The 23,795-nt window shown below is 43.6% G+C and overlaps 1 protein-coding gene across 7 annotated transcripts in view; it reads right to left on the bottom strand.

Moving 5' to 3' along the window:
- The window catches only part of PDE4DIP (phosphodiesterase 4D interacting protein), a 1,776,665-nt gene that overhangs the window by 379,080 nt on the left and 1,373,790 nt on the right, over nt 1-23,795 (bottom strand). For all 7 annotated transcript variants that reach the window (XM_069737152.1, XM_069737153.1, XM_069737154.1 and 4 more), the window contains 2 exons: nt 23,260-23,311; nt 10,491-10,630 (listed from right to left, as the gene is read on the bottom strand). In XM_069737152.1, the coding sequence (XP_069593253.1) occupies nt 10,491-10,630; nt 23,260-23,311 (192 nt within the window). The remainder of the gene's footprint in view (nt 1-10,490; nt 10,631-23,259; nt 23,312-23,795) is intronic.

Below are 23,795 nucleotides of genomic sequence, written 5' to 3'. Positions count from 1 at the left end.
CTTACCCTTTGCTCCAACACCGCTAGTTTGGGCTGTAGGAAGACAATCTTTAATAGGCAACGCATCCGGGTTCCAGCACCGCCAGCTGGTTCTCGGCAGTGTTTTTGTCACAGGTACTCCCTCGTGCCAAGCCTGGTTTCAGCACCGTCAGCTGTTTCCGGGTTGTGTCAAGCTCGCTGAGACGCCTATGCTTGCCCCGTCGTGGTGCGGTCGGGTTAGCCAACTCCAGGGTGCCTCCAGTTTAGGAGCTTCCTATGTGGGCTGCGTGAATTGGTAGTCAAGGCTGGTTCTGTAGTGCCAGTAGGCCCAGCTCCCCCTGTAGGACTGTTGGGGTTCGGTAACTGCGGCTGCCTCGCGGCCTAGCTGTTCTCTCCTCTCCTGTGGGCCTTCGGGTCTACCTCCTGGTTCCAGCACCTCCAGCTGGTTCCGGGCCGAGCCTTTGGCTTAGGTGCCTCCTCCTGGGTATCCGAGTTCCGCCAACGCCAGGCGGTCCTTGGTAGTGCTTTTAAGCGCAGGCACCTACAGCTTAGTAACCGGGTTCCAGCACCGTCAGCTGGTCCTCGGTCGTGCCATTGGCTCTTGCACACTGTGGCAACGCATCCAGGTTCCAGCACCGCCAGCTGGTTCTCGGCAGTGTTTTTGTCACAGGTACTCCCTCGTGCCAAGCCTGGTTTCAGCACCATCAGCTGTTTCCGGGTTGTGTCAAGCTCGCTGAGACGCCTATGCTTGCCCCGTCGTGGTGCGGTCGGGTTAGCCAACTCCAGGGTGCCACCAGTTTAGGAGCTTCCTATGTGGGCTGCGTGAATTGGTAGTCAAGGCTGGTTCTGTAGTGCCAGTAGGCCCAGCTCCCCTTGTAGGACTGTTGGGGTTCGGTAACTGCGGCTGCCTCGCGGCTTAGCTGTTCTCTCCTCTCCTGTGGGCCTTCGGGTCCACCACCTGGTTCCAGCACCGCCAGCTGGTTCCGGGCCGAGCCTTTGGCTTAGGTGCCTCCTCCTGGGTATCCGAGTTCCGCCAACGCCAGGCGGTCCTTGGTAGTGCTTTTAAGCGCGGGCACCTACAGCTTAGTAACCGGGTTCCAGCACCGTCAGCTGGTCCTCGGTCGTGCCATTGGCTCTTGCACACTGGGGCAACGCATCCGGGTTCCAGCACCGCCAGCTGGTTCTCGGCAGTGTTTTTGTCACAGGTACTCCCTCGTGCCATGCCTGGTTTCAGCACCGTCAGCTGTTTCCGGGTTGTGTCAAGCTCGCTGAGATGCCTATGCTTGCCCCGTCGTGGTGCGGTCGGGTTAGCCAACTCCAGGGTGCCTCCAGTTTAGGAGCTTCCTATGTGGGCTGCGTGAATTGGTAGTCAAGGCTGGTTCTGTAGTGCCAGTAGGCCAAGCTCCCCCTGTAGGACTGTTGGTGTTCGGTAACTGCGCTGCCTCGCGGCCTAGCTGTTCTCTCCTCTCCTGTGGGCCTTCGGGTCCACCACCTGGTTCCAGCACCGTCAGCTGGTTCTCGGCAGTGTCTTTTGCTCTTGTACCTTCTGCTCCCCATCCTGGTTCCAGTACCGTCAGCTGGTTCCAGGCAGAGCCTTTGGCTTAGGTGCCTCCTTCTGGGTATCCAAGTTCCACCAACGTCAGGTGGTCCTTGGTAGTGCTTTCAGGCACGGGTACCTCCTGCTTAGTAACCGGGTTCCAGTAACGTCAGCTGGTCCTCGGTAGTTCCATTGGCTCTTGGACCTTCGGCTACCCATCCGGGTTCCAGTACCGTCAGCTGGTTCTCGGCAGTGTCTTTTGCTCTTGTACCTTCTGCTCCCCATCCTGGTTCCAGTAACGTCAGCTGGTTCCGGGCAGAGTCTTTGGCTTAGGTGCCTCCTTCTGGGTATCCGAGTTCCGCCAACGTCAGGCGGTCCTTGGTAGTGCTTTTTAGCACGGGTACCTCCTGCTTAGTAACCGGGTTCCAGTAACGTCAGCTGGTCCTCGGTAGTTCCATAGGCTCTTGAACCTTCGGGTAGCCATCCGAGTTCCAGTTCCATCAGCTGGTTCTTGGCATTTTCTCAGCCTTCTTGTACCTTCTGCTACATTTCCAAGTTGAAGACCCTAAAGTCGACGACCCGGAAGATCACCCCGATGACGACGACGACGACGACGGCAGAGACGACGACGGCGGAGACGACGACGGTGGAGACGACGACGGCGGAGACGACGACACTGGAGACGACGACCCTGGAGACCGAGAATCAGAAGAACAAGAGGCTGCAGAACAAAGAGCAGAAGAACATTAAGCATAACACTTAATATCAGAGCAAAAGATATTATCTAAATTATATGCAGAAGAAGACTAAGCAGCCTCCTCTTGGTGCCCCTGGATAAAGCCTGATGCTGCAGGCCAAACTGAACGCGGACAAATGTAACTTTTGTGACTGGCAGAACGGAAGGTGTAATCTTCCAACTTTTATAGATAACAACTACGGGAATGCCTGTCACAAATAAGAATATGATGAAGAAGTAGAATAGGAAGAATAATAACAGTTGAATAAAATGAATATGTAGAATAGGAAGAATAATAATAGTTAAATAAAATGAATATGAAGAATGTAATCACAAAAAAAAAAGGTAAAGGATGAAGAAGAAGATGAATAAGGTGAAGAAGAAGTTGATGTCAAAGATGCTGATGATGATGAAGATGAAAGTGTGGGAAAAGTAAAAAAAAAAGAAGGGGAAGGGCGTGGAATAGTGAAACATCAATATCTGACAAAATAAAAAAAAAATTACATAGTCAATGTCTTTGTCACTCCGAACGTCTTTAAAAAAAATATATAATGCTATTCTATTTTTTTGGGATAAATCTCTATGACTTTAATGTCTCCGCCACCTCCCCAAATACATCCTGCATTATTCTTAGTTGTTTTCCTTCATGTAGAATGAACCTACAAGGAAAGAAAGGGTTTATTTTAATTCCGATATTTTTGTCCCATTGACTTGCATTGGGATCGGGTGTCGGTATCGGCGATATCCGATATTTTTTGAATATCGGCCGATCCAATCCGATACCGATACTTTCCGATATCGGAAGGTATCGCTCAACACTAGACAGCACTCATTGTTTTCTTCTTTTTTTTAATTATTTTTTTCAAAACTGTGGCGTAATACACTTGGTTGCTTAGTGTTAGTGCGGATGATTGGTGATACATGGGGGATTTCCCACCCCTTTTGTGTCCCTATTTTTCTGCCCCGGTTCATGACTCCTTGCTTAATTGTGGGGAGTCAGGGACTATTCACACTATATTGAGCTTATGCTCCAACCATTTGTGCCCATTATGTTTTTTTTATATATTATTTTATATATCATTTAAACATATGAGTGTGGTTCTCTATTTTGGGGACTATATCATATATGGCTCTATTCCTGCCAGGATAGTTGCGCAGACTTGAACTATGATGAGTTATATTTTGAGAATTACAATAAAAGAATTGGTACAAGTTGCGCAGACTAATGGTGATATATCTTCTTTTTTCTATGATATTGGTCCTCTATGGTTTATGCACCTTTTCCAACATGGCTCCGCCGCCTTCAGCGCACTAGTGCGCAGATGCGGACCATAATTCTTTTGGTCTTTGCATAGATGTCACAGACATGCGCACTTGTATTAAGAAGACGCTATAGGCTGGAACAATATGTTAAAGTACAATTGGGTATGCACCTTTTCTAATATGGCGCTGATACCTTCAGCACATTAGTGCGTAAATGCGGACCATAATTCATTGGGTCTTGTGCAGATGTCATAGACATGCGCACTGGTGTTAGGAGGACGCTGGAGACTTAAACACATGTGAGACTACATTTGTAAGTGTGCGATATGTTTTGTTTCACAGATTTGGGACACCTGAATTGATTTGATTGATCATTTGGTAAATTTTAAAAGCTATTACTGTGCACTTTATGATATTTATATATGAGTCATATATTGAATAGATTTACCACAGTGGCACTGATTGCACTTTTTTTTGCTTAATGATCATTACTGTTTTGATGTTAAAATAGCTAAAACTGTTAATGATCTTTTATTGAAAAACATGTGTGTTTTCTATATATACTCACCTCATTTGTATGTTCACTGCTTGAGAAAGGATACTATATCCGAAACGTTGCCACGCCGTTCAGGCATTAAAGCCCTTTTTTCATTAATTTTTTGTGCTGCTTTCCTTTTTTTATTTCTATTATTGAAAGCCATTTGAACATTGGCTGGGAAAGCGCTGCACGACAAATGCGGTAATGATGCTGTTCCAATTTTGACACATATATATATATATATATACACACACACACACACACACACACACACACACACACACACACACACACACACACACACACACACACACACACACACACACACATCTCTGGCCAAAATTAAGAGACCACCACATCAAAACTTCAAAACCCTGTCATGGGCAGCCCATTCTCCAGACCTTAAGCCTCTGGAATGTAATCAAAAGGAAGATGGATAGTCACAAGCCACCAAACAAAAAAGAACTGCTTACATTTTTGCGTCATAAGCAGTGTGAAAGACTGATGGAAAGCATGCCAAGGCACATGAAAGCTGTGATTAAAAATCATGGTTACTCAATAAAGTATTGATTTCTGGACTCTTCCTGAGTTAAAACATTAGTATTGTTGTTTCTAAATGATTATGAACTTGTTTTCTTTGCATTATTTGAGGTCTGAAAGCACTGTTTTTTTTTATTTGGACCATTTTTCCTTTTCAGAAAAAACAAAACAAAATGTATTGCTTGGAAATTCGGAGACATGTCAGAAGTTTATAGAATAAAAGGGAAAATTTATATTTTACTCAAAAATATACCTATAAAGAGAAAAATCAGACAAACTGAAATTTTGCAGTGGTCTCTTAATTTTTGACAGAGCTGTATATCCCAACTCATAGGTTTGTGTGTGATGACCAATAGTTAATAATCCATGTATGTAAGCCAACAGATACACGCATTTCTGTCACAGATGATTAACAATATAGTTTCTATTTTATATAATTCCATATTCCAGACCTTGTGGGGGAATCACAACACAGAACCAGACCGCAATCAGAGGACAATAAAACTTTTCCACTATGAACTGTTCCAATATTTACTGCCAACACTGTTTATGCCTCTCCCACAATAATAGTTCTGCTTCAAATTACTTCTCTTATCTATTGCATTATTTCTGTGCCCTGTTGTGTATAAATATGTGATTCTTCAGATTTCGTATTATTCTAGACCTGAGTAGTCTCCAAAGCTTGCAATTTGTTACCATCTTTTCAGTTAGCCACTAAAAGGTATCAAGCACTGATTTTTCAGTTTTTAACCCCTTAGCGACCGCCGATACGCCTTTTAACGGCGGCCGCTACGGGTACTTAAACCACAGCGCCGTTAATTAACGGCGCTGTGGAAAAAGTAAATAGCGCCCCCAGAGTCGGATTTGCCGGGGGTAGCCGAGACCCCAGAGAACAAGATTCGGGGGTTTTTTACCCACCCCGCATTTGCGATCGCCGGTAATTAACCGTTTACCGGCGATCGCAAAAAAAAAAAAACGCGATCTCTTTTTAATTTCTCTGTGATTGCACATCGGAGGACAGAGAAAAGGGGTCCCAGGTACCCCCCGATACTCACCTATCTCCTCGTGGCTCCCGGTGGGCGCCGCCATCTTCAAAATGGCGAGCGCATGCGCAGTGCGCCCGCCGGCCGGCCCCACGAGAATCTTTGGGGTCTCGGCTGCCGGGGGTAGCCGAGACCCCAAAGAGCATGACCTTGTTTTGCGATCGCCGGTAATTAACTGTTTACCGGCGACCGCAAAAAAAAAAAAGTAAAGTGTAATTCTCTGTCCTCTGATGTGATCGCACATCAGAGGACAGAGAAATAGGGGGATTCGGGGACACTATCATACTCACCTGTGTCCCTGGATCCTTCTGCTGCTCCTCCTGGCCGCCGGCAAAAGAAACTGGCGGGCGCATGCGCAGTGCGCCCGCCATCTGTTTCCATCTGCTGGCCGGCAGGAGAACAGCAGTTGGGGCTAAAATTAGGGTTAGGGTTAGGGTTAGGGCTAGGGCTAGGGTAAGTGTTAGGGCTAGGGTTAGGGTTAAGGTTAGGGTTAGGGCTAGGGTTAGGGTTAGGGCTAGGGTTAGGGTTAGGGTTAGGGCTAGGGTTAGGGTTAGGGTCAGGGTTAGGGCTAGGGTTAGGGTTAGGGCTAGGGTTGGGGCTAAATTTAGGGTTAGGGTTGGGGCTAAATTTAGGGTTAGGCTCCTTTCACACTTACGTCGGTACGGGGCCGTCGCAATGCATCAGCCCGACATACCGACGCACGTTGTGAAAATTGTGCACAACGTGGGCAGCGACTGTAGATTTTCAACGCATCCGCTGCCCAATCTATGTCCTGGGGAGGAGGGGGCGGAGTTACGGCCACGCATGCGCGGTCAGAAATGGCGGATGCGACGTACAAAAAAACGTTTCATTGAACTTTTTTTGTGCCGACGGTCCGCCAAAACACAACTGATCCAGTGCACGACGGACGCGACGTGTGGCCATCCGTCACGATCCGTCGTCAATACAAGTCTATGGGCAAAAAACGCATCCTGCGGGCACATTTGCAGGATCCGTTTCTTGTCCAAAATGACGGATTGCGACGGAATGCCAAACGACGCAAGTGTGAAAGTAGCCTTAGGGCTAGAGTTAGGGTTGGGGCTAAAGTTGGGGCTAGGGTTGGGGCTAAAGTTAGGGTTAGAGTTGGGATTAGGGTTAGGGTTTGGATTAGGGTTGGTATTAGGGTTAGGGTTGGCATTAGGGTTACGCTTGGGATTAGGGTTAGGTTTGGGATTAGAGTTAAGGTTAGGGTTGAGATTAGGGGTGTATTGGGATTAGGGTTAGGTTTGAGGTTAGGGTTGAGATCAGGATTAGGGGTGTGTTGGATTTAGGGTTTTGATTAGGGTTATGGTTAGGGTTGACATTAGGGTTGTTTTGGGGTAATGGTTGTGATTATCGTTAGGGTTAGTGATTAGGATTATGGATCAGGTTGGGATTAGGGTTAGGGGTGTGTTGGGGTTAGGGTTGGAGCTAGAATTGGGGGGTTTCCACTGTTTAGGTACATCAGGGGGTCTCCAAACACGACAGCCAATTTTGCGCTCAAAAAGTCAAATGGTGCTCCCTCCCTTCTGAGCTCTGCCGTGCGCCCAAACAGTGGGTTACCCCCACATATGGGGCATCAGCGTACTCGGGATAAATTGGACAACAACTTCTGGGGTCCAATTTCTCTTGTTACCCTTGTGAAAATAAAAACTTGGGGGCTACAAAATCTTCTTTGTGGAAAAATATATATATTTTTTTTATGACTCTGCATTATAAACTTCTGTGAAGCACTTGGGCATTCAAAGTTATCACCACACATCTATATAAGTTCTAGTTTCCAAAACAGGGTCACTTGTGGGGGGTTACTACTGTTTAGGTACATCAGGGGCTCTGCAAATGCAACATAACGCCCACAGACCAATCTATCTAAGTCTGCATTCCAAAACGGCGCTCCTTCCCTTCCGAGCTCTGCCGTGCGCCCAAACAGTGGTTTACCCCCACATAAGGGGTACCAGCATACTCAGGACAAATTGGACAACAACTTTTGGGGTCCAATTTCTCTTGTTACCCTTGTGAAAATAAAAACTTGGGGGCTAAAAAATCTTTTTTGTGGAAAAAAAAATACTTTTTATTTTCACGACTCTGCATTATAAACTTCTGTGAAGCACTTGGGCATTCAAAGTTCTCACCACACATCTAGATAAGTTCCATGGGGGGTCTAGTTTCCAAAATGGGGTCACTTGTGGGGGATTTCTACTGTTTAGGCACATCAGGGGCTCTCCAAACGCGACATGGCGTCCGAGCTCAATTCCAGCCAATTCTACATTGAAAAAGTAAAACGGCACTCTTTCTCTTCCAAGCTCTGCGGTGCGCCCAAACAGTGGTTTACCCCCACATATTGGGTATCGACGTACTCAGGAGAAATTGCACAACAACTTTAGTGGTCTAATTTCTCCTGTTACCCTTGTGAAAATAAAAATTTGTGAGCAAAAAGATCATTTTTGTAGAAAAAATGCGATTTTTTTTTTTCACGGCTCTACGTTATAAACTTCTGTGAAACACATGGGGGTTCAAAGTGCTCACCACACATCTAGATAAGTTCCTTAAGGGGTCTAGTTTCCAAAATGGGGTCACTTGTGAGGGGTTTCCACTGTTTAGGCACATCAGGGGCTCTCCAAACGCGACATGGCGTCCAATCTCAATTCCAGCCAATTCTACATTGAGAAAGTAAAACGCCGCTCCTTCATTTCCAAGCTCTGCGGTGCGCCCAAACAGTGGTTTACCCTCACATATGGGGTATCGATGTATTTAGGAGAAATCGCACAACAACTTTTGTAGTCTAATTTCTCCTGTTACCCTTGTGAAAATAAGAATTTGTGGGCGAAAAGATCATTTTTGTGTAAACAAAAGCGATTTTTTATTTTCACGGCTCTACGTTATAAACTTCTGTGAAGCACTTGGGGGTTCAAAGTGCTCACCACACATCTAGATAAGTTCCTTAAGGGGTCTAGTTTCCAAAATAGTGTCACTTGTGGGGAGTTTCCACTGTTTAGGCACATCAGGGGCTCTCTAAACATGACATGGCGTCCGATCTCAATTCCAGCCAATTCTGCATTGAAAAAGTCAAACGGCGCTCCTTCACTTCTAAGTTCTGCGGTGCGCCCAAAAAGTGGTTTACCCCCACATATGGGGTATTGGCGTATTCAGGCGAAATTGCATAACAAAATTTATGGTTACATTTCTGTTTTTACACTTGTGAAAATAAAAAAAATGGTTCTGAATTAAGATGTTTGCAAAAAAAAGTTAAATGTTCATTTTTTCCTTCCACATTGTTTCAGTTCCTGTGAAGCACGTAAAGGGTTAATAAACTTCTTGAATGTGGTTTTGAGAACCTTGAGGGGTGTAGTTTTTAGAATGGTGTCACGCTTCATTATTTTCTATCATATAGACCCCTCAAAATGACTTCAAATGTGATGTGGTCCCTAAAAAAAATGGTGTTTTAAAATGAGAAATTGCTGGTCAACTTTTAACCCTTATAACTCCCTAACAAAAAAAAAATTTGTTTCCAAAATTGTGCTAATGTAAAGTAGACACGTGGGAAAAGTTATTTATTAACTATTTTTCGTGACATATCTCTCTGATTTAAGGGCATAAAAATACAAAGTTTGAAAATTGCAAAATTTTAAAAATTTTCACCATATTTCCATTTTTTTCATAAATAATCGCAAGTAATATCGAAGAAATGTTACCACTAACATGAAGTACAATATGTCACGAAAAAACAATCTCAGAATCAGCGGGATCCGTTGAAGCGTTCCAGAGTTATAACCTCATAAAGTGACAGTGGTCAGAATTGCAAAAATTGGCTCGGTCATTAAGTACCAAATTGGCTCTGTCACTAAAAGGGGTTAAAGGGTATTTTTGTTTGTAAATCTAGTGTAATATACCCCTATTCTACTTAATTTCATAAGTAATATGACATACAGTATACCTCTGATTTTAATCTCTCTGCGTGAAAATACAGCTAATATCACTACTACAACCAGGGACAGATTTCCCTTAAAGCCAACCTAGACCATTGGCTGGGATGCAGCAGTCAGGGGTACATGTATACTTGAAGAAATAACCAAATATTTACACATTTTTTAAAGTATTATTTTGATAAGGCCATATAAAATATAAATTTACAGCCATATATATTAAATAAATTGACTGGTACATTTGCTCAGTCACAGGCAAAAATAATTTGCTATCTCTCTCTTAAACACTCACTGTAAACTACATGTTAAGGGAAAATTGCAGATTGGTTTTACAATAATAATTCCAAATTACACTCACATTGCTTGACTTCTACTTATTTACTGCCATCATAGATGATCTAAAATGCCTAGAAAGTGATGTAACCCAAAAATCCGGAACTTGAGCAGAACCTAGAAATTCTCAAGGAACTTCAATCTGATGATGCTTGTGATGGTGAAGTTTGCTTAATCAAGTGTGGAAAAATATTTAGAATTGAGAGTCCTCAGTGGTTGATACCTTTTAATGGCTAACTGAAAAGATGGTAACAAATTGCAAGCTTTCGAGACTACACAGGTCTCTTCATCAGGCAAAGACTAAAACAAATTCTGAAGAGTGGTTGATACCTTTTAATGGCTAACTGAAAAGATGGTAACATCTTTCTAATCTATCTAATCAAGTGTGACAACTTTCGAATCATTACATTTCTAAGCAAGTTTTTGAGTGTGGATGGGAGGCGCGGAATTATGTGTTTGGGCTTAGGATGTAGAAATTTATAAATACAACCCTGACTACAGCTGATATTACTACAAATCTTTCCAGAAGTAATTCAAAGAATACGATATAAACATTAGAAGAAAATCCAATTGTAAGATACCTGAGTCTTGAGTACTTTCTTGATCATAGCAGTAGCAATCACTTGTTACTGACAACTCTGATCCACCATCAAATTCATCATTGGTAGAAGGTTGGTCATCCAATATGACTGATCCATCTGACTCTGAGGAACCATGGCTGCTAGACAGAGAGAAAGAACACACATCTCAGTAATAGTTTGTAGGAGATAATTTCCTTGTACCCCTTGCTCCCATACACCTCTTAAAAGCCTAGGAGATTTTATGATAATTATTAGGTATAAGATCCTATCAAAGAAAGCTACATCTTGTCGTGGCTTGTGGACTTACATAAATTGGACAATTTATGTGCGAAGTACCTTCATTTTTAAGTATATTCTATATAGCAGTAATGCAGTTTAAACTCCATATAAAGGGAATAACCCTTTATCAGATACCAGACATATAATTTAATATAATATATACATGGTTGGGCTCAGCAGAACCGAATCATAACAGAGATATTTTACTCCATCTCAGTAAAAAAATATATACGGTAAATAGATATGTTTTTAGAGATGTGAGGGCCCCAAATAGAACTTTTGCTATGGTGCTCTGAGAACTCTATGTACGCCCCAAGCTGTCAGTGTCCACTCCTGATTATGCAGTCATAGTAGCCTGCAGCTCGTCACACTTGCTTTTTGCTGTTACGAGGTGTTGGTCAGATTTTTGTTTTTTGAAGTTGATTATTAGAGGAGGTGACTGCCTTCACCTTCTTCAAAGTCTTTATACCCACCTTACTTATGCCCAAAACTTAGCGGACTTAGTCTGGCGACACATGAAAAGGGTGGTTAAGTTTACTGATGTGTTCACTGAAATGCCTGTATTGAAGAATTCATACTTCTCCTTCTTGACACTCTACCCATTCTTTTCCTTTTTGGGCTACTTGAATGTCCCTTCACTAGGTGATCTCTATGAACAGAATGCGTTATTATTAGTGATGAGCTAACCGTAAACTGCTCGGTACTCAAAGCAAGCATGTTGGAGTACTCAACTTGAGGACTGAGCATAATGTAAGTGAATAAAGCAGTTGAGCATTTTGCTAGGAGACCGAGACGAGAGAGAGCAGACAGAGAAAGGAAAGGAAGAGAGAAAGAAGAGAGAAAGGAGACAGAGAGAAGAGAGAGAAATGTAATAGAGAGAAGAGAGGGATGGAGAGAGAAAGGAGAGAGAGAGAGAGAGGAGAGAGAAGAATGAGAAAGGAGAGAGGAGAGAGTGCTCACCTTTCCCTAGTTAGTATCCTTTGCAGGCCAAACATGAAATCCTTTAGATATCTTTTTCTTATATCAGCATTTTGCAGTTACAGGGCTTGTGCACTGAAAACTCCATATCAGCTTTTTCCTTAGCAATAATAGGTAGGGTGTTATGAACTGGTGGTTTAGGAGCAACATGGGACGAGCTCTGAAGGAGGTGGTACCTGTACTGACCGCAGTTCCTAAGCTCAACACAACACTAGAAATAGCCGTGGGATGTTCCTGTCACTCCCTAGACACCTCGTCACAGCCTGAGAACTAACTACCCCTAAAGATAGAAACAGCAAAGCTATCTTGCCTCAGAGAAAATCCCCAAAGAATAGATAGCCCCCCACAAGTAATGACTGTGAGTGGAGAGGGAAAAGACATACATAGAATGAAACCAGGATGTAGCAAAGGAGGCCAGTCTAGCTAGATAGATAGGACAGGACAGAATGCTGTGCGGTCAATATCAAAATCTCCACACCTGACTAAAGGTGTGGAGGGTAAATCTGCTTCCCAGAGCTTCCAGCTTAACTGAATAAATCCATACTGACAAGCTGGACAAAACATAGAATGTACAGAACAATTAAGTCCACGACATGTGGACAGAAAAGAGCAAAGCAAGGACTTATCTTTGCTGAACTGCTCAGGATATCAGGGAAATCCAAGCAGAGATGTGAATCCAACCAGGAACCATTGACAAGTGGCACTGGCTGAAGGGAAGAGCCAGGCATAAAAGCCGAGCAGAAAGACAATCAGTAGAATCAGCTGCAGACTGATAAATCCAAGGAGCAGCCATTCCACTTAAAACCACCGGAGGGAGCCCAAGAGCAGAAATCACAAAAGTGCCACTTACAACCACCGGAGGGAGCCCAAGAGCGGAATTCACAACAGTACTCCCCCCCTGAGGAGGGGTCACCGAACCCTCACCAGAGCCCCCAGACCGATCAGGACGAGCCAAGTGAAAAGCATGAACCAAATCGGCAGCATGGACATCGGAGGCAACAACCCAAGAATTATCCTCCTGGCCATAACCCTTCCACTTGACAAGATACTGAAGCCTCCGCCTCGAAAAACGAGAATCCAAAATTTTCTCAACCTCATATTCCAACTCTCCCTCAACCAACACCGGGGCAGGAGGATCAACCGAGGGAACAACGGGCACCACATATCTCCGCAACAAAGATCTATGGAAAACATTATGAATGGCAAAAGAAGCTGGAAGAGCCAAACGAAAAGACACCGGATTGATAATTCCAGAAATCTTATAAGGACCAATAAACCGAGGCTTAAACTTAGGGGAAGAAACCTTCATAGGAACATGACGAGAAGACAACCAAACCAAATCCCCCACACGAAGCTGGGGACCAACACACCTACGGCGGTTAGCAAAACGTTGAGCCTTTTCCTGAGACAACATCAAATTGTCTACCACATGAGTCCAAATCTACTGCAGCCTGTCCACCACAGAATCCACACCAGGACAATCAGAAGGCTCAACCTGCCCCGAAGAAAAACGAGGATGAAAACCAAAATTACAAAAGAAAGGTGAAACCAAAGTAGCCGAACTAGCCCTATTATTAAGGGCAAACTCGGCCAACGGCAAGAAAGCCACCAAATCATCCTGATCAGCAGACACAAAGCATCTCAAATAGGTTTCCAAGGTCTGATTAGTTCGCTCAGTTTGGCCATTTGTCTGAGGATGAAACGCCAAAGAAAAAGACAAATCAATGCCCATCCTAGCACAAAAGGCCCGCCAAAACCTAGAGACAAACTGAGAACCTCTGTCTGACACAATATTCTCCGGAATGCCATGTTACGAACCACATGCTGAAAAAACTATGGAACCAAATCTGAGGAGGAAGGCAACTTAGGCAAAGGTACCAGATGGACCATTTTAGAGAACCGGTCACAAACCACCCAGATAACAGACATCTTCTGGGAAACAGGAAGATCCGAAATAAAATCCATGGAAATATGCATCCAGGGCCTCTCAGGGACCGGCAAAGGCAAAAGCAACCCACTAGCGCGGGAACAGCAAGGCTTGGCCCGGGCGCAAGTCCCACAGGACTGCACAAAAGCACGCACATCCCGCGACAAGGAAGGCCACCAAAAGGACCTAGCAACCAAATCTCTGGTACCAAAAATCCCATGATGACCAGCCAACACTGAACAATGAACCTCAGAAATTACCCTACTTGTCCATCTATCAGGAACAAACAGCTTCCCCACTGGACAGCGGTCAGGCTTATCAGCCTGAAACTCCTGAAGCACCCGCCGCAAATCAGGGGAGATGACAGAAAGAATCACCCCTGCCTTAAGAATGCCAACCGGCTCAAGGACTCCAGGAGAGTCAGGCAAAAAACTCCTAGAGAGGGCATCAGCCTTAACATTCTTAGATCCCGGAAGATACGAGACCACAAAATCAAAACGGGAGAAAAACAGGGACCATCGAGCCTGTCTAGGGTTCAGCCGCTTGGCCGACTCGAGGTAAATCAGATTCTTATGATCAGTCAATACCACAACGCGGTGCTTGGCTCCCTCAAGCCAATGTCGCCACTCCTCAAATGCCCACTTCATAGCCAACAACTCACGATTGCCGACGTCATAATTGCACTCTGCAGGCGAAAACTTTCTGGAAAAAAAAGCACACGGTTTCATCAAAGAACCATCAGAATTCCCCTGAGACAAAACGGCCCCTGCCCCAATCTCAGAAGCGTCAACCTCAACCTGAAAAGGAAGAGAAACATCTGGCTGACGCAACACAGGGGCAGAAGTAAATCGGCGTTTAAGCTCCTGAAAGGCCTCAACAGCTGCAGAGGACCAATTCGTCACATCAGTGCCTCTTTTCATCAAATCAGTAAGGGGCTTAACCACACTGGAAAAGTTGGCAATGAAACGGCAATAGAAATTAGCAAAGCCCAAAAATTTCTGAAGGCTCTTCACAGATGTGGGTTTAATCCAGTCATGAATGGCTTGGACCTTAACAGGATCCATTTCCATAGACGAGGGAGAAAAAATAAAACCCAAAAAAGAGACCTTCTGAACTCCAAATAGGCACTTAGACCCCTTCACAAATAATGCATTATCACGAAGGCTCTGGAATACCATCCTGACCTGCTTCACATGAGACTCCCAATCATCGGAAAAAATCAAAATATCATCCAAATATACAACCATGAATTTATCAAGATAATTGCGGAAAATATCATGCATGAAGGATTGGAACACAGATGGAGCATTAGAGAGCCCGAATGGCATCACAAGGTATTCAAAATGGCCTTCGGGCGTATTAAATGCAGTTTTTCCATTCGTCACCCTGTTTAATACGAACAAGATTATATGCCCCTCGAAGGTCAATCTTAGTAAACCAACTAGCCCCCTTAATCCGAGCAAACAAATCTGAAAGCAAAGGCAAGGGGTATTGGAATTTGACCGTGATCTTATTAAGAAGACGATAATCTATACAGGGTCTCAAGGAGCCATCCTTCTTAGCAACAAAAAAGAAACCCGCTCCCAATGGTGACGAAGACGGCCGAATATGCCCCTTCTCCAAAGACTCCTTAACATAACTCCGCATGGCGGCATGCTCTGGCACAGACAGATTGAAAAGTCGACCCTTAGGGAACTTGCAGCCAGGAATCAAGTCAATAGCACAATCACAGTCCCTGTGCGGTGGAAGGGAACAGGACTTGGGCTCATCAAATACATCCTGGAAATCCAACAAAAACTCAGGGACCTCAGAAGAGGGGGAAGAGGAAATTGACATCAAAGGAACGTTACTATGTACCCCTTGACAACCCCAACTAGTCACAGACATAGTTTTCCAATCCAGCACCGGATTATGTTCCTGTAACCATGGAAAACCCAGTACAACAACATCTTGCAGGTTATGCAACACCAGAAAACGGCAATCTTCCTGATGTGCTGGAGCCATGTACATGGTCATCTGCGTCCAGTACTGAGGTTTATCCTTGGCCAATGGTGTAGCATCAATGCCCCTCAAAGGAATAGGGCTCTGCAAAGGCTGCAAGGAAAAACCACAGCGCCTGGCGAATTCTAAGTCCATTAAGTTCAGGGCAGCGCCTGAATCCACAAATGCCATGACAGAAAAGGATGATAATGAGCAAATCAGGGTCACAGATAAGAGAAATTTAGGCTGTACAGTACTGATGGTAACAGACCTAGCGACCCTCTTAGTACGCTTAGGGCAATCAGAAATAACATGAGCAGAATCACCACAGTAAAAACACAGCCTATTTTGACGTCTGAATTCCTGCCGTTCTGTTCTAGTCAAAATCCTATCACATTGCATAGGCTCAGGACTCTGCTCAGAGGACACTGCCATATGGTGCACAGCTTTGCGCTCGCGCAAACGCCGATCAATTTGAATGGCTAGAGACATAGATTCGCTCAAACCAGCAGGGGTAGGGAAGCCCACCATAACATCTTTAAGGGCTTCAGAAAGACCTTTTCTGAAAATTGCAGCCAGAGCATCCTCATTCCATTTAGTGAGCACAGACCATTTTCTAAATTTCTGGCAGTATAATTCTGCCACTTCCTGACCTTGACACAGGGCCAACAGGGTTTTTTCTGCATGATCCACAGAATTAGGTTCGCCATATAATAATCCGAGCGCTTGAAAAAATGCGTCTACATTCAGCAATGCCGGATCCCCTGATTCAAGGGAGAATGCCCAGTCCTGAGGGTCACCACGCAGCAAGGATATGATGATTTTAACTTGCTGAATGGGATCACCAGAAGAACGGGGTTTCAAAGCAAAAAACAATTTGCAGTTATTTTTAAAGTTCAAAAACTTGGATTTGTCCCCAAAAAACAAATCAGGAGTAGGAATTCTAGGCTCCAAAGCCGGAGTCTGGACAACATAATCTTGGATACTCTGTACTCTTGCAGCAAGTTGATCCACATGAGAAAACAAACCCTGAACATCCATGCCAGAGCCAAAATCCTGAACTACCCAGAGATCAAGAGGAAAAAAAAGACAAAACAGAGCGCGGAAAAAAAAATGGCTCAGAATCTTTTTTTCCTTCTTTTGAGATGCATTTAATTCATTTTTGGCCACTTGTACTGCTACTGAACTGGTGGTTTAGGAGCAACATGGGACGAGCTCTGAAGGAGGTGGTACCTGTACTCACCGCAGTTCCTAAGCTCAACACAACACTAGAAATAGCCATGGGATGTTCCTGTCACTCCCTAGACACCTCGTCAGAGCCTGAGAACTAACTACCCCTAAAGATAGAAACAGGAAAGCTATCTTGCCTCAGAGAAAATCCCCAAAGAATAGATAGCCCCCCACAAGTAATGACTGTGAGTGGAGAGGGAAAAGATATACATAGAATGAAACCAGGATGTAGCAAAGGAGGCCAGTCTAGCTAGATAGATAGGACAGGACAGAATGCTGTGCGGTCAGTATTAAAAATTAGAAAAATCCACACAGAATTTACAAAAATCTCCACACCTGACTAAAGGTGTGGAGGGTAAATCTGCTTCCCAGAGCTTCCAGCTTAACTGAATAAATCCATACTGACAAGCTGGACAAAACATAGAATGTACAGAACAATTAAGTCCACAACATGTGGACAGAAAAGAGCAAAGCAAGGACTTATCTTTGCTGAACTGCTCAGGATATCAGGGAAATCCAAGCAGAGATGTGAATCCAACCAGGAACCATTGACAAGTGGCACTGGCTGAAGGGAAGAGCCAGGCATAAAAGCCGAGCAGAAAGACAATTAGTAGAATCAGCTGCAGACTGCTAAATCCAAGGAGCAGCCATTCCACTTAAAAGCACCGGAGGGAGCCCAAGAGCAGAACTCACAAAAGTGCCACTTACAACCACCGGAGGGAGCCCAAGAGCGGAATTCACAACAGTAGGGGATCTGTCAGCAGGATTTCACACCTATAACTATTTATATGCACATGTAGCTTTTTGAAAGACAAGTCCAGCATTACTTTTATGTTGCAAGCTCATTCCTCTATAAATAGAAATCATCATTGAATTTGTATACAAATGAGGCTGTGGAACTATCTGTAGATCTGAAGCATCTGTCACTCCATGTCTATTCCTCACCCATCACCATCTCCTCCTGCTTGACTGATAGTTCCTTTGCCTGCAGCCAAACAGTATAGAGGCTGTCAGTCAAGTTGGAGGAGGCGGAGCGGGATATAAAGCAGGAGCGACATAGGCTTCAGATCTACCTACTCATTTGCATATCAACTCATACACTGATTTCTCAGTAACAGAGGAAAAGACTAGCCATGTAATGGTATTGCTGATTTATATCTTTTTATCCTTAAAATATTGGAATCTACAATATTGCTTTGTACGGTTTGTTTTTGCTATGCTGAAAGAAAAGGTTTTGCACCCCAAATGGTAAAATAACATCTAATATTCCTGCTGCAAAAAATTGACTGCTATTGCTCAAAATATAAAAAAAATGACTGACAATATAGTTACAAAAAATAAATTTAGCATCACCATAATTATAGTGGTCCATAGAACAAAATTAATAGGCCATTTATACCATACAGAGAACACAATAAAATTAAAACTTTAAAATAATGTTGATAGAGTTGTCTTTTTGGGGCCGGGGTCACACTTACGAGTACAATGCGAGAAACTCACACGAGTCTCTCACATCAAAAAATAAGTTTGGTATCACCATAATCATAATGGTCCATAGAACAAAACTGATAGGCCATTTATACCATACAGTAAACACAATAACATTGAAACTCGAAGAAAAGTTGATAGATTTTCCTTTTTTAAATGTTACAATTTTGTTTAATTCATTGTCCAATAGACCACAAAGTAAAGTACTGTATAAGGCATCACTATAAAATTCTAATAGTATGGCTATTTAGACTGAAGGATAAAAAAAATTACAGCTCTTAAATGAGAGGGAGGAAAAACGAAAAATGGTTGAGTCCTTAATGGGTAAACCCCTTTCCAGCAACGGGCGTAATAATACTCTGATGTCTGACTCCTCCTTTTGATGTGGACTCCGGTGCTGAGCCCACATCTTTTCTGGCACATATCAGCTGTTTTGAAAAACTGACATGTGCTTCTATCAGCTGCAGGTGGAATCACGCTCCACACGTGGCTGTTAACTCTGACAGCGGCATTTAATGGGTTAACAGTGGGATCGTGTTAGGAGTTGAGTTCCCGCCGCTGCACAGGGGGAATCTCGAACCATGTCTGCTGCGGTCTCCCATTCTGCATCAGCCGGAGTGGAGCCTGCTCAGCGGAGACGTCAGTCCCAGCGTCTCACTGAATCTGTTACTGTGCAAAGGGTTACTGCTGCTTCTCCAGGCTCTGCTATTGTACCCTGCACTGGTCTGCGGGGAGCAGGCTTTTCTGGGACTAAATCCTGCTTTGCACACACTGAGCATGCCCAGGGTAAGATCTCTCAATGGAGATCAAGGGTCACATGCTCAGGTACTGCAGCAACGTCCATTGGTCCTCCAGGAAGGTCCTGAACCTGATCAAGTTCTGGGCAGTCTTCCATTGGTCCTTCTGGGGAGGTCCTGTAGTTGCTGCAGCTATAAAAGGTTCTCATGACCGCACGGCCATGCGCTAGTATCAAATATGTACGAGCTCAGCGCCAGTGTGGTCGTGTGTGTGGTCAGGGACCCGGCTGAAATAAGCCCCTAGAATGCTGGCACCTCCGGCGAGGAGTTTCTTATGAGTGAATTCAGGGCTGGCTAATAGCCATTAGAACTCCGGCTCCACCGTTTGGTTTGGACTGCATGACCACTGTCGGCTCTACTAGGTAGCTGTGTCCCCTGTGAGCTAAACAGGGCACAGTGTTCTCTTTACTATGGGCTCTGTGAAGTAACAGAGTTCGTTTATACTAATTTACTTCACCGCCTTACTTAGCAGCAGGTTCTTTCCTGCACGGTGGATCCCGGGTTGTGAACGCACCTATCTCATCTAATAAATATATTCAGTGTGTTCCGCCAACCCTAACAGATCGTGATTCCACCCCCGGCTGTTAGAAGCACAAACTCTGACAGTGGCATTTAACATGCGCTTTTAGCAAGTGCACCACAAATCCCATCCATCGGCGCCCATGTCACATGACTGCAGATTGCTGAGGAATTGGCATGACAAATAATGACCTCTGTGGTTTTCACTGGGGGATTGCTCACAGCAACTCAGCAATAAAAGCTGTTGGCTATACATTCTATCATCCACACTGTGTTCAGTGGCTCCCTGTGAACTCCTATTCCCTGTCTGAGGGCACCACGAGCGTGAGAAAGTTCTCCTGCTCGCAGTGCCGTCAGACAGGTCCTGCGAGTTCACAGCCAATGAACTCACTTCACCTTTCTGACATCAGCACGAGTGCCATAGGAAAATTTCACACCGCACTCGCGCTGATGTCCAGTGAAGTGATTTCATTGGCTGTGAACTCTCATGACCTGTCTGACGGCACTCGTGAGCAGAGAACTTTCTCGTGCTCGCGATGTCCTCAGACTGGGAATAGGAGTTTTACAGGGAGACACTGAGCACACGGTGTTCAGTGTCTGCTGGATGATAGGCTGTATGGTCGCATCATGCAGACTGCCATCCAGATGTAGCAGAGCTATATCTGTCATAGGACAAATGGATTAGCAGCATCTCTGCAGAAAGGTGAGGAATATTGTTGTTTTTTATTTTTAACTTTCTTGCAGATGAAAAGGGCGTCAAGAGAATGCGCAAGGTCATAAGTGTGGTTTAGTTAAGATTTATTAAAGGAGTCTGCGACATTCTTTCAATTAAAGGACTTTATTCTGGTTGTCAGTTTTTTCATGCAATGTTACTATGGTGTTAGTAATGGGGGTGTATTATTGACAATACAAAGGCGACAATTACCCCCTCCAACTATCACCCCAATTGCCACCAAAACAGGGCAAGTGGAAAGAGCGAGGATAAGTGCCAGAATTAGCACATCTTAGAGATGCGCCTTTTCTGGGGTGGCTGAGAGCTGATGTTTCAGCCTGAGGGGGCAGTATCCATGGTCCCTTCCTTGGCTATTAATATCAGCCTGCAGTTGTCTGCATAGCCTTTGCTAGTTATTAATTATAGGGGGACCCTACACCATTTTTCCTTAGGGTCTCCCACTTTAATAGCCAGTAAGTATAAACTTGTGAGCTGATGTTAATAGCCTGGGAAGCTCAATGGGTATTACCCCCTTCCCAGGCTATAAACATCGGCCCCCAGGCATTGGCTTTCCCTCAGTTGGTTACGAAAAATGCGTGAGAGCCCACGCCATTTTTTTCCAAAAAATAATATTTTATTAATTAAACACATGTACAATAAGCTGCACATACACTGTACTAATTGTATTTGTCACAGACATCTGTATATCTACATATTTGTATTTACTGTATGTAATCCATCTCTGCTATCCTGTCGGCTCCTGCAGTGATTTTACAGTACAAGGCAGATGAATTGACAGATTTTCTTCTATTTATGTAATATATACAAATATATATGTGTGTATCACTGACATCTATATAGCTATGTATTCTATGCTTATATATCTATTTCTTGCTATTCTATTCCAGCCTGTCACTCTGTGATTTTACTGTACTACGTAGCACATGAATTGTCGGCTTTTATTCTATCTATTATATATATATATATATATATATATATATATATATATATATATATATATATATATATATATATAATTTAGTTGTGCTCAAAAGTTTACATACCATGAAAGAATTTTTGCTTTCTTGGGCTTTTTTGAGAGAATATGAATGATAACGCCAAAACTTTTTCAGTCCACTAATGGTTAGTGGTTGGGTGAAGCCATTTATTGTCAAACTACTGTGCTTTCTCTTTTTAAATCATAATGACAACCCAAAACATCCAAATGACCCTGATCAAAAGTTCACATACCCTGGTGATTTTGGCCTGATAAAATGCACAGAAGTTGACACAGATGGGTTTGAATGGCTACTAAAGGTAACATCCTCACCTGTGACCTGTTTGCGTGTCTGTGCATAAAAGCTAAGTGAGTTTCTGGGATCCAGACAGACTCTTGCATCTTTCATCCAGCCACTAACTGGATTGTGAGTCATGAGGAAAGAAAAAAAATTGTCAATGGATTTATGGGAAAAGGTAGTTGAACTGTATAAAACAGGCAAGAGATACAAAAAGATATCCAAGAAATTGATAATGCCAGTCAGCAGCGTTCAAACTGTGATTAACAAATGGAAAATCAAGGGCTCTCTAAAAACAAAACCATGGTCAGGTAGACCAACAAAAATGTCATCTACAACTGCCAGGAAAATTGTTCAGGATGCAAAGAAAAACCCACACATTGCATCAGCTGAAATACAGGACTCTCTGAAAACTAGCGATATGGCTGTATCAAGATGCACAATAAGGAGGCATACAATATGAAAAACAGCACAGAGACAAGCCTCAAAACTTTGGGAACAAGGTCATTTGGAGTGATGAGACTAAAAGTGAACTTTTTGGCCACAACCATAAATATGTTACATTTGGAGAGAGGTCAACAAGACCCATGATGAAAGGAACACCATTCCTACTGTAAAACACGGAGGTGGATCGCTGATGTTTTGGGGATGTGTGAGCTACAAAGGCACAGGAAACTTGGTCAAAATTGAAGGAAATATGTATGCAGCACGTTATCAGCAAATACTGAAGGCACATTTGCACTCATCAGCCCGGAAGCTGCACATGGGACGTACTTAGATGTTTCAACATGTCAACAAACCAAAAAACAAGGCCAAGTCGACCTGTCATTGGCTACAGCAGAACAAAGTGAAGATTCTGGAGTGGCCATCTCAGTCTCCTGACCTCAATGTCTTTGAGCTACTTTGGGGAGAACTCAAGCATGCAGTTCATGCTTGACAGCCCAGGAATTTACAGGAAATGGAGGCGTTTTGCCAAGAAGAGTGGGCAGCTTTATCATCTGAGAAAATAAAGAACCTCATCCACAACTACCAGACTTCAAGCTGTCATTGATGTTAGAGGGGGCAATACATGGTGTTAAGAAATGGGGTACGTGAAATTTTGAACAGGGTCATTTGGATGTTTTGGGTTGTCATTATGATTTTAAAAGAGAAAACACAATAGTCTGACAATAAATGGCTTCACCCAACCACTAACCATGAGTAGAGAAAAAGTTTTGGTGTTATCATTCATATTCTCTGAAAAAAAGGCCAAGAAAGCAAAAATTCTGCCGGGGTATGTAAACTTTTGAATACAACCGTATATGTTTTTATGAATATTTCCTTTGAAAACAATGTGTAAATGGCATAGAGAATTGCTCTATGTAAAAGCTCATGTTAAAATTGCATTGCAATCTGATAGCAATTGCACTGCATTCGGATGTAAATCGGATGCTAGGTGTGAAAAATTGGATTGTACTTGCTTGAGACTCGCATTACACTTGTGCGACTCTCATACTTTTAGTGTGACTCCGGCCTTAAATTGTATCTATAGACCTTACTAAACAGAAAGTAATATAATATTTACCTGTTTAACAGGAAGTCTTCATTCATATTTTTATTCACGTTTGAGAATCCTTCTGTAAATGAAAAATAAAATATAAAAATATACCAAAATATGTCAATGTAATTAAAATTATTTTATTTCAGTAAATGTAAAATAATAAGATGTAAAAATAACGGTTTTTGGTATAACCGCAATTGTGTTTAATACAGGTGATATGCTGTAGCTAATCTGATCTTTAGTTTTACACTTATGGAGGTGCAAATATCCCAAAACATGTGTTTGCATTTGTCACTGGCCTGGCGGGCTCCTCACACATCATCAAATACTTTACCTGGAAGTGTGTTCTCAGATGCACATTCAGCTGAAGTGTAATGCACTGCACAGACCCATAGGGTACGTTCACGGCAATATGCGCTACTGACCAATCAGAGGACAGCAGCTGACGTCAGCGTCAGCGTGCACGTGACCGGTGGTGCATGGCAGTGATGTCATGCGCTCCCGCTGCTTGCACAATAAAATAAGCTGCCGGGTTCAGAAGAGGACGCTGAGCATCAGGG

Source organism: Ranitomeya imitator, chromosome 8, assembly GCF_032444005.1.
Source record: "Ranitomeya imitator isolate aRanImi1 chromosome 8, aRanImi1.pri, whole genome shotgun sequence".
NCBI lineage: Eukaryota > Metazoa > Chordata > Amphibia > Anura > Dendrobatidae > Ranitomeya > Ranitomeya imitator.
This window is presented reverse-complemented; position numbering and strand designations above follow the sequence as displayed.